Below are 11,460 nucleotides of genomic sequence, written 5' to 3'. Positions count from 1 at the left end.
ACACACACACACACACACACACACAAGGAATTTGTCTTGGTGACAGAAGGTACAACAAAATATATTTAAATTAATGAAAGAAGAAAGAAAGATTTATATACACTATACAGTCAGGGTGACATATGCTGAATTTGCAGATTTATTGTACAATATATGTGCAAGTTGAAAGTTAGAAATTGTGGCATAAATAATAAATAGAAAAAATTTGATACATTGCATGTGTTTACATACGACATAACACACCTGAATTTAATTACCAGTATGAGTTTAAGTGTTAATGAAGTGGATTGCCTGAGGGAAAAAAACTTTTCTTATGTCTTGCAGTTCTGGTACTCGGTAGCGCCGGCCGGAGGAAATGAATCATCACTGGGGAGATAATAAATAAGCGAATGCTATACAAGTTATAGAATATGCAAATGTATACAATGGATGCAACAATTTTTGACGGATTAAGCCAAGTTTAAACATGGAGTTTGTATACTTGCATGCGATAAAAAAAGAAATAAATCCAACCACCATCCAAAACCAATCAGAAAATCCTTCATCCAGGCACATCAAAGGTCCCCAACTGTGACTCTTGACCCAGTACCGGAAGTGGAAGAGATGCTACTGGGTTGCAAGAACGTTCTTCGGAGAACGTGTATAGAAATGACAGTGTATTATTTATTGTACATTTTGCCATTTAAAAGCCGCTATCCAATTAACTTCTTTTTTTTCTTCTTCTTTCAGCTTCTCCCATTAGGGTGCGCCACAGCGGATCATCCGTCTCCATACCACCCTGTCCTCTACATCTGTCTCTTTCACACCAACTACCTGCATGTCTTCCCTCACCACATCCATAAACATCCATCTTCCTCTTTTCCTCCTTCCTGGTGGCTCCATCCTCAGCATTCTCCTACTGATATACCCCATGTCCCTCCTCTGCACATGTCCAAACCATCTCAATCACACCTCCATCACCTTGTCTCCAAAACGTCCTACATGCCCTCTAATAAACTAATTTCTAATCGCGTCCTTCGTCGTCACTCCCAATTAACCCAATTAACATACGGTGCAATTTCAGAAAACATCATTTCACAACACTAACGGCAGCTTATTATTAAAGCTCGGGAGATTTCAAAAAAACATCCTTGGAAAGTTTCTGCAGTGGAGGAAAAAAAAAACAATGATAGTAATAATAGGAAGAGAGAGAGAGAGAGAGAGAGAGAGAGAGAGAGAGAGAGAGAGAGAGAGAGTGAGAGAGAGAGAGAGAGAGAGAGAGAGCTACTGAGGAGAAAAAAGGACTAAAATTGCAGACTGTTACTGAAAGTATAAAGACTCGTATCTCAAATACAGCTGTACAGGACAGTTCACATGCGCCATACAACAAGTAGAATATATATAGAGATTCCTCAGGTTATATATATATATATATATATATATATATATATATATATATATATATATATATATATATATATATATATATATATATATATATATATATATATGTGTGTATATTAGGGGTGCAACAGTACACACAATTTTGGCATGGTTCAGTTCCATTTTGTACAGTTGGTGGGAAAAAAAATGCAGTGCATGTATTGTTGAATTTTCTAAACATATGATCTGCTTAACTGTAATACTTATTTCAGCATGCATTAACAAAATTAATATGATTATTTTCCAAAGGGATGGATTTTTATATACAGTACTGTGAGGTGTGATTGGTTTCAGATGCATGATTAGTTACCAGGTGAATATGAACCGACTGTCTTTGGAAAGTGCATTTGCCAGTGGAAATATTGTGTTCTGTGTGGCTGTCAAGGACTGAGTGACAATATGATTTATATCATATGAGAATAAATTGCATGTACTGTAGATATCTCAACAAGCACCACAAGTGGGAGCTCAGTGGTTAAGGTTCTGGGTTACTGATTGTCTGGAGGTTCGATATCCAGTATGAGATAAGCTGTCAATCCTTAAGCCAGACCTTTAGGGCTCTGTATTATTAATTAATTTATTTATTTATTTATTTCTAATTCTACCAAAAATACCAATACAAAAAAAAAACAAAGAAACTTGCTAGTCATAGTTTAGGAACAAGCAAATGTCACTAGAAGGTTATTAGGTTCACAAACAGTTATTAACCAGCTTACTGAAGTAAGGAAAAATTCATTACAGCTCCAAATCTGTTGTCCAAGATAATTGGGTCGGCTGGTGGTTTGGCCAGTCATACACTCATCAGATCTTTCACCAAGTTCTTCTACAGCCTGTCACTTTTTTTTTTTTTTTTTTTTTTTTTTTTTTATACCCAATGTGATCCATTGCAAAACCAAAAATAGACTAATAACATCATATTTTTATGGGCTCCATCTATAAACAGATTTGACTAAGGCATGACTCTAAACAATTTCTTTATGAATATTTTTTTTTTCAAAGAAATTAATTTTATATGGATTAGAGACCACCTGTAGCACATGGCGCACATGTTTTCGGGTACTATAAAGGAATGGAAAGAGGAGTGCTATCAGAAAGCTGATGGAATGTAGTATGGTGTATGAATAGTGTAATATACAGTATGGTAGGATGCGGAGATGCGCAGCGCAGAGTGCGCACTGAAGAAAGAGAGGTAGACAGATATAGAGAAGGAGAGAGCGAGAGAGAGCGAGAGAGAGAGAAAGAGAGAGAGAGAGAGAGGTGTGACTGAGTTCACTCGCCTACAGTTGCCTTCATGGAGCTGAAGCGCAATGCCGGAGTGATGTAGACCAGGAATGACATGGTGTCCTTGCGCCAGCTCCGACTTCCACATTTGCGCAAAGCCGTCCATCACTCCATCCACCCATCGCTCAGCTCAATCATCCCCTCCTTCTTTCAATCTTCTCTCCCTCCAACTTGTTCTGCTGCCAAAGCCGCTATCAGGACCTCCTTCATGCCTGGAAGAAGACATCACCTCCTTAACAAAAAAAAAAAAAAGAGTTGCTTCCCGAACGGATATCTCGTGTTCTTTTCTCCTTTTTTCTCCAGCGCTTTCGCTTTGACTTCACGTGAGTACACGTCCGACGTGTCCATTCATTCATGCTCGATTTCTAAGCTGGTAAAAAAGGATGAAGCATTTCTTTGGACTGCAGTTGGAATGACAATTTCAACATGATATCTCTCCATCTCCATCTGCTTGCCATTACTTTTTCTTTCCTTTTTTGTTAATGACAATTGTTCCTATTTTTTTTTCCTGAGGTCACCTACAGCCCAGGAACCCTGTAACACTGTTATAGTCATTATTATTATTTTTTAACTAGTCTGCATCATGACTCAACAGGTATCAGGTATCTCCAAGTACTCCAAAAACTGCTCATTCCTCACTGTGATGTTTTTGCTTACAATATTCCACATTATCAATATGAATCATGAACACCTAAACATAAAATATCCTGCGATCACTGATTATTCTAATCATAATGATGCCTTAATATTGTATAAAATTTAATTCCAGCATTTATTTCATGAACTTGTTCTAATTGAGTTATTAATCGGTTTCTTTTCCAAACCAGGTCAATCTTTTTTCCATAGACACTGTACACAGAGCAATAATCCGACATTACAACCACGAAACAGGCGTGATAACGAGAACATCTTGGCTACTACTAATCCCTAAATGCGCTACAGGTTCTTGAAAATACTCAGATAACCTAAAATCTAGAGGACGGTGTTCAGAAGAGTGCGACTGCTCAGTCCTCCTTTTGCTTTGACCTAGTCCTTCAGATAGCCACGTGTCCTCGCTTTAAAGACCTAAGAGACCTCACGTTATTACATAAGGGACAGGGGATTAAAAATACCTGCAGCCTTTAATAACCTAATGTACAATGCGCATTTAGGCTTTAGGTGAGGATCAGTTACTTTAACCCGATCCAAAAGAATTCACAGCACGGATGTTTGGTTTAATGTTTGTGAGAAGATGAGCTGCTGCGTTCTGGACTGATTAGAGACTAAATGCGAGCTCTTGGACGAATATAACTGCAGCAGTGGAAGCATACATGCATAGAAAAGAATGACAGGAACGAGCTGGAGTTTTGGTGAGCGTTACAGAAATGCAAAGAGGAAGAGCGAGATCTTATTTGACAGACTTCTGCTATGACGAAAGATTGTAGGGCTACACAAATCCTGCTTTTTTCCATTTCCTATTTCATTTCTATTCTCATCTGATGCCAGATAATGATTTAATACTCTGATTTTTTGATTGTTCAAGACAAGTTCTACATGCATGTTTAAGATCCATGATCATGCCAGAAACATAGCACATGTCCGTAATAACATACTGTATACTTTATATCTGTGTGGATTGGATTGAAGAAATAAATTAATCCAGTCCAGTCCGATCCTCCATATCAGGATGTCATTATCCCCAGTTAAATAGTTTATTGGTAGATTAAATCATAAAATCTTTTTTGGCTTTTGGAAAGAAAAAAAAACGAAGTCAGCTTATATCCAATCCACTTTGTTCTGAAACTGTAACGGCACAGATCATTGATTTGCAATGCTATTTCTGTCCCGCCAGTCTGATTATTCTTATTTCCTTTCCTCTTTCAAAGATGATGACTGATCTCAGAGAAGCTTGTGTTTAAAGGACCCTGTGTTGGAGTCACTATGGCAACTGGAGTAGCAGCATGGCTCCCTTTTGCCCGGGCAGCCGCCATTGGCTGGATGCCGGTGGCCAACTGTCCCATGCCTGCTGCACCCAGGGATCAGACGAAGAAACAGGACGAGCTGATCATCTTGAACGTCAGCGGGCGCCGCTTTCAGACCTGGAGGACCACGCTGGACCGTTACCCCGACACCCTGCTCGGCAGCACGGAGAAAGAGTTCTTCTTTAACGAGGAGACAAAGGAATATTTCTTCGACCGCGATCCGGATGCCTTCCGCAGCGTTCTCAACTTCTACCGCACAGGTAAGCTCCACTATCCGCGACACGAGTGCATCTCAGCATATGATGAGGAGCTGGCCTTCTTTGGGATCATCCCAGAGATCATTGGTGACTGTTGTTATGAAGAGTACAAGGACCGCAAACGGGAGAACGCCGAACGCCTCATGGACGACCAGGAGGAAAACAAAGAAGGCAAGCTGCCTAACATGAACTTCCGTGAAACTATGTGGAGAGCCTTCGAGAACCCGCATACCAGCACCATGGCCCTGGTGTTCTACTATGTCACCGGCTTCTTCATAGCTGTTTCTGTTATCACCAACGTTGTAGAAACTGTCCCCTGTGGTTCCACGCCAAGCCAGAAGGATGTACCATGCGGCGAACGCTACACCGTGGCCTTCTTCTGCATGGACACGGCGTGCGTGATGATCTTCACAGTGGAGTACCTGCTACGCCTGTTTGCTGCGCCCAGCCGCTACCGCTTTATGCGCTCGGTCATGAGTATCATCGATGTGGTGGCCATCTTGCCCTACTACATCGGCCTGGTCATGACTGACAACGAGGATGTGAGTGGCGCCTTTGTCACATTGCGTGTCTTCCGTGTTTTCCGCATCTTCAAGTTCTCGCGCCATTCCCAAGGCCTTCGCATCCTGGGATACACCCTTAAAAGCTGCGCCTCTGAGCTCGGCTTCCTGCTCTTCTCCCTCACCATGGCCATCATCATTTTCGCCACAGTTATGTTCTACGCTGAAAAGGGGTCCAGCTCTAGCAAGTTCACTAGCATTCCTGCATCTTTCTGGTACACCATTGTCACGATGACCACGCTCGGGTAAGTTTAGCAAAGAAAATAGTTCATTCCAATGTTCTGGTGTATATTTGTTCTGGTTTTATGTTGTGGATCTCTAATTGGTTACCAGCACTGTCAGTGTGGAAGGGAATGGCAGTCTCCGATAAACGAGAACCTCAGGGTTCCTCAAGGGTTCTTTGAATAGTTTGTATTTTGACTAAAGCCTGTTTTGTGTTACAGTATCAGAGATCTCTAAATCAAAAAATCAGATTTTAGATTTCTCTCTGACCTTGTGATCCTGTTCCCAGAGCAGATTAATAGGATTTAGGATTCCATGATATATATCACTCCAACTGTTGAACATTGAAACTCCTCCTTTGTCATTAAAAAAAAAAATCAATCAATCAATGGAAACAAATTGTTCACGATTTCTCAGAAATGCAAATGTTTTATTATAACATTCATAATATTCCAAGTCATTTCCAGTATTGTGATGAATCGCGGCGTCTCCTGGTTTATGTTCCCACTGAGACTGACTCTCTACCAGTTAACACTATGCTACAGTGTAACCGTAGAATTCAGACCTGCTTTTAACTCTCACAAGGTTCTGATGAATTATCCCATGTCATAACCGGTCCGCTAAATTAAATTGAACTTCTTTTATAAGACTCTCCGGTGCTCTTTTCCCTCGGCAGCCCATAGCAAAGCCTGTGCGCTGTGTATCCTCCAGCGCCCGTGTCCTTATTGGGTCTGCTCTCAGCACAGTAAATAGCAGATATCATGAAGGTTTATATTTGTTAGGAGATGTAGTGGTACCCACTATTTGTCACTCTGACAGCTCCTCGTACCCACTGTGCCTTAGTGAAGCTGCAGCGTATGCCGTCGCCTTCAGCACTCGTTTACTCACAGCCGTTATGGCTCCGGTCCATTTTTCCACTTTTCCCACATCACATTGCAATAATTACTCTGTCTGCAAACACGTGTTTGAATGAGCGAATACATTTCGGGGCATAGTGTGATACAAAAGAGAAGGCGTTACATGCAAAACTGGCGATTCGTGAAGAATTTGTTCTGATTACCGACACACTGTTCACACAAAAGCACCTACTGATCAATAAATCCATGTATTTATTAATTTTTTTATATATAATCGAAACTACACTATATGGACAAACCTATTGGGGTGACACCTTACCCCTTTTCCAGCCATGCATTTTTTTCCCCCAAGCCGTTACCACAAAGTTAGATGTACCCAGTTGTATACAGGATTCAGACACATTTTTCATTTGAAAAAATCCAGACCTTTTCACACTCAAATATGCAGACTATTTTTAATTCCAACTATAACATGCGTCACGTAACAATCTCTGATGTATATCAGAATCTCTGCTGTGTTTAGTCAGACTGTCGGGGGCGCTGTACTGTCTTGACACCTGCTGCCTCAGAACGTAACAACCGTTCACGATCCGGTCTGGCACAGATCTTCCGGCAGTGCTGAGATTCGCTCATTCAAACACTGAGAGGCCGTGTCCGCTCTAAAATGTTTTCGTGAAAGCACATATTTCTTTTCTCCATTTTGGCCTTCCTCAATCAAGGAAAACGTAGCTTTTTGAAAACGCTTCCCAATGTGAATACATTTGAAAACGCTATTTTCACGTTGCAGTGTGGACGGTGCAAAGGGAGGCTTTTCGAACACGTGTTCTAATCCTGTGTATAGGAAGTTTTTTGGATGTGCCAGAAAATGTATCCATCACTTGAACTAGGAGACCCGAAGCCATTTCCATGCACAAATGGTTCAAATGGTTTGTAGTGGAAGATCTCCTGCAATAACTCAACTATTGAACACGTTTGGGATAAAAATATGAATGCTGACTGCCTCCTCACCTCACCTACATCAGTACCTGATGTAGATGATGACCGCCAAATGTCCACAAATCTGGTGGAATATCTTCCTAGAAGTGTGGAGATTATTAGAACAGGAAATAGAGAACTATTCATTCATTTTTTCATTCATTCATGTGTGTAAATGGGACGTTTAAAGGTGCATACGATACTTACGGTCAAGTGTCCACAAATGGAGCTCAGAAATAGCTCAAATAAGGAATTAAAAACCTCAGGGTGAAACAAGTCATTTTGTGTGAGGATGCATCATGATACCATTTTACTGAATATTTTTGCTTTGCTTTGCTGATGCTCACTTTCACTAAAACACTTTCAGGAGCAAATAATGTGCCCTGATATTGAACTAGTCCTGCTAGCTCATTGATACCAGCTTCTTCTGGTTCTCACTCTCCAGTGTTCTGTATTGTTGAAAGATTTATGATCACAGTCTTGATGTCACCCAAATGAGGATGGGTTCCACTTTTGAGTCTGGTTCCTCTCAAGGTTTCCTCCTCATAACATCTAAGGGAGTTTTTCCTCGCCACAGTCGCCACGGCTGCTCATCAGGGATAAACACACACCATTCACCTTAACTGTTGATTTCTGTAAAGCTGCTTTGAGACAATGTCTGTTGTGAAAAGCGCTATACAAATAAACTTGACTTGACTTGACTTGACTTGACTTGACTTAAACACAAATTTGGGAACAATGGGTTTATCACACCATCCTGTTTGTGAGAATCTAAATGAAAAGTCCTCTGGCCAATCCCATAAAACACAACACTTCTAGAGGATTAAGTATTTCCCATTGCAGTTGAAATGCTGCATAGTGTAAAGTAAACGTTCTGAAATGACCTAGAAAACATCATATTTTCATAAAAAAAAAAAAATAATAATAACATTAAATTGACATTGCTGGAAAATGGGATCTGTCTCATCACAAAAGCTAAACGCTTGTCACAGAATGATGTCCTCAGAGTCAAGGTTTAACCCAGATCTGTTTACCCGAGCCCAGGCTCCAGATTAATTGCGCCCCGTTTCGGTCAGAGACGAATAAAGCAGAGATGAGAATGATACAAGGCCGTGTTTTTGAACGATACGGAGAAAATCAAATCAGATATTCGGTCAATACAATCTTTGCAATAGTCTGCAATCTCAATAATTGCTTTAGCTTTGGACCAAGTTACATTTGATCTTTTTTTATCACTCACTGTATTTTTTTATCATGATAAAGTGGAGCAGACAAAAGAAATCCAGATGTTTTTCTGTAAATCTGAACATTTTCCAAATCACATTTTTTTTTTACTTCCTTTTAATTCATGACAGAATCATTTCTAAGATTTTATTTGGATAAATTATTCTGTGTAATGAAAGAATTCCTTACTGTTCATATTATAATTTTTTAAATTTTTTTTTTAATTAAATCATTTAAATAAATGTAATTATTTTATGTTTATTTTATTATTTTTTTAACTAGAATTTTTATTTTGTATGGTGTGTTTTTAAAATAATAATAATTATTATTATTTATAATTCTATTTAAATATGTAGTATTTTTCTGTATCCATTGTAAAGCCAAAGGACAATTTCCAAAACTAGAAACAGATCACGTGTGCACATCTGTCTCTGGTGTTGTTTTCTATATCAACAGGTTGTCTTTTAAATTTCACTACCGTCTGTTTTATCGTGGAACTAGCCTAAGGGAAACTTTCTTTATTGGCCGTGCTGTGCCTCATCATCGTGCTGTTTGTTTTCTGGTAATTGCTGAACTAATTATTACACGGGCACGTTGTTGAAGATGGTTATCCAGGAATGAGAGTAATTTGTATAAAAAATGTAAGGGTTTGTTCAAGGTCAGGTCAGAGCTGAACTTCTCAATTACATGCTGTGTGTGTGTAATGTTCTAAAGAACAAACCCTGAGAGGAACCAGACTCAAAAGGAAACAAATATCCATTCATTATAGTTCCATCATTGGTGAGTTTATCAACTGTTGGAGACACTGATGGAGACTTGTGTGTAAAACTCTTTATATCTACTGCAGTCCAACGGCATTGTAGTTCATAACAAACTATATTAATTACAATCCTAATCCAAACTCATGGTTCTTAATTTTTATTTGGAGAGCACGTTTAACAATGGACATCGTCTCAAAGCAGCTTTACCATCTAGGAGGCACAGAATGTCCATTCATTACAGTTCTGTCATAGTTAAGGTGTGTGGTGATGGACGATTAAATACAACCTGTGGTCCAGGGCCATTATAGTAGACTGATGATATTAATTACAGTACAAATCCACGCTCAAAGGTCTTGAGCTACTCGGTAATTTCATGGATCTCACTCAGAATTTGAAGAAAATGAACCAGACACCCACCAGACTCTCAGACTTCTAACCCTTGCCTCTTTCACAAACCTTTGTAGTGCAAAAAAAAAAAAAGAGGAAAAAAAGATCAGAGACAATTCATGGCTCTACCTCTGCCATGTTAATCTGTATTTTATGTGACTCTCAGGACACGGCGTGGTCTCCGTAGTGTCGTGAGCAGCAGTGGTGCTAAGAGAACGCTCTCGAGAAGCAGTTTAGCGACGAGAAATACAATCTACATATCAAATATTAGTCACAAATTATAATAAATCATTTTTATCGATGCAAATATGTCAAAAAACGATGCAATTGCCAAATTTTATCTGATGCACCCTTTTTTAATCGATGCATCACATCGTGAATCTTCATGAACCATGTGGATCTTATCACCCCAAATTGCACTCTGGGATCCTAAGAAGAAATGATTTCAGCGTTGCATTTTACTGTACATCCAATCAGAGTATCAGCTTTATATCATGGCTGCTAATCCTACCAGCCAATCAGCATGTTCCACACACATTTCCTGGCACCCAACGGATCTATGAAATAAATCAAATCAAAGCGGAAAATGTTCCTGCCCCTCGATTAGGCTAATATGTCAAGTTCGTCCCATCAAATGCCACTCAGAGTGAGTTTTGTACGTGATTGAAATGCATCAGAGAGTCAGCCTAATGACACACTGATATATTTTTTAGATACATTTTTGATTTCTCTCCACCTGGAGTAAACCCTGAGTGATGCTCTGGTGCGGTTTTATTATTTCTTTATCAGCCTTAGTAATGACCTCCATTGACATTTATAAATTTCTTCTACGTTAAGGTGTGTGTGTGTATGTGTAGGGCAGGTTTCAGTCCCACTTTTGTTTTGCTTGAAGCATAATAAAACTGCCACATTTTCTTCCCCAATTGCATCAATGAGGCTGATTTTTCAGCTTTTTTTTCAGCTTCTCTGCATTTAAATGACTGGCAGCTAGAGGCAGCTGTTGAAGCTGGAAGAACGTGTGTGGATTCATGCCATCTACGGTTAAAAGGCATCCTGAAAACTGAACACATACACATCGATCGTGTCTGATCTGAGAAATAACCCAGCCCTGACAGCGTGTCGAGTGTTGCCACAGAGGGAGGTATTTTTTTTTTTTTTTTTTGGGCTGTGTTTTTTTTTTTTTTTTTCCTTAGCAGCTCTAGAAATCAGAAAGTCATCCGCCAAGAGCGCAACAGCATAACACAATTAAAATAATTAGGAATTCATATTTTATTCATCTCCCCTGCGCTAACAACTTGTTATTCCAGTCACACGCTAATCATAAACAGAGGCTCCATCTCTTTGGATTGCTGAGAAATGGGCAGGGCAGGTTGATTTTTTTTTTTTTTCGACTTCCTTTCCATTTTCCTCGCTTTTGTTTTCTCTGAATCGTTGAAAGCTGGATGTCTTCTATCTTGATGAGACTTTGCTGGCTTGATCATCACAGCAGCATCTCTCTGAACTTCACATGACATTACTTTCACACTTTTACTGGATTATTTTCAAAGGGGAGC

General features: G+C 39.5%; 1 protein-coding gene across 2 annotated transcripts in view; it reads left to right on the top strand.

Moving 5' to 3' along the window:
- The first annotated feature begins 2,585 nt into the window (after window positions 1-2,585).
- LOC310722686 (A-type voltage-gated potassium channel KCND3-like) overlaps window positions 2,586-11,460 on the top strand; it is a 95,490-nt gene continuing 86,615 nt past the window's right edge. Inside the window, exons 1-2 of one of the 2 annotated variants that reach the window (XM_083535299.1) lie at window positions 2,586-3,026; window positions 4,569-5,726. In XM_083535299.1, the coding sequence (XP_083391425.1) occupies window positions 4,624-5,726 (1,103 nt within the window). In that variant the 5' untranslated portion in view covers window positions 2,586-3,026; window positions 4,569-4,623. The remainder of the gene's footprint in view (window positions 3,027-4,568; window positions 5,727-11,460) is intronic. The other variant, XM_083535300.1, reaches the window with a different exon arrangement.

The sequence above is a fragment of the Silurus aristotelis genome (assembly GCF_946808225.1).
Source record: "Silurus aristotelis genome assembly, chromosome: 29".
NCBI lineage: Eukaryota > Metazoa > Chordata > Actinopteri > Siluriformes > Siluridae > Silurus > Silurus aristotelis.
The sequence above is the reverse complement of the archived record's forward strand: the minus strand, read 5'-3'. Positions and strand labels throughout refer to the sequence as shown.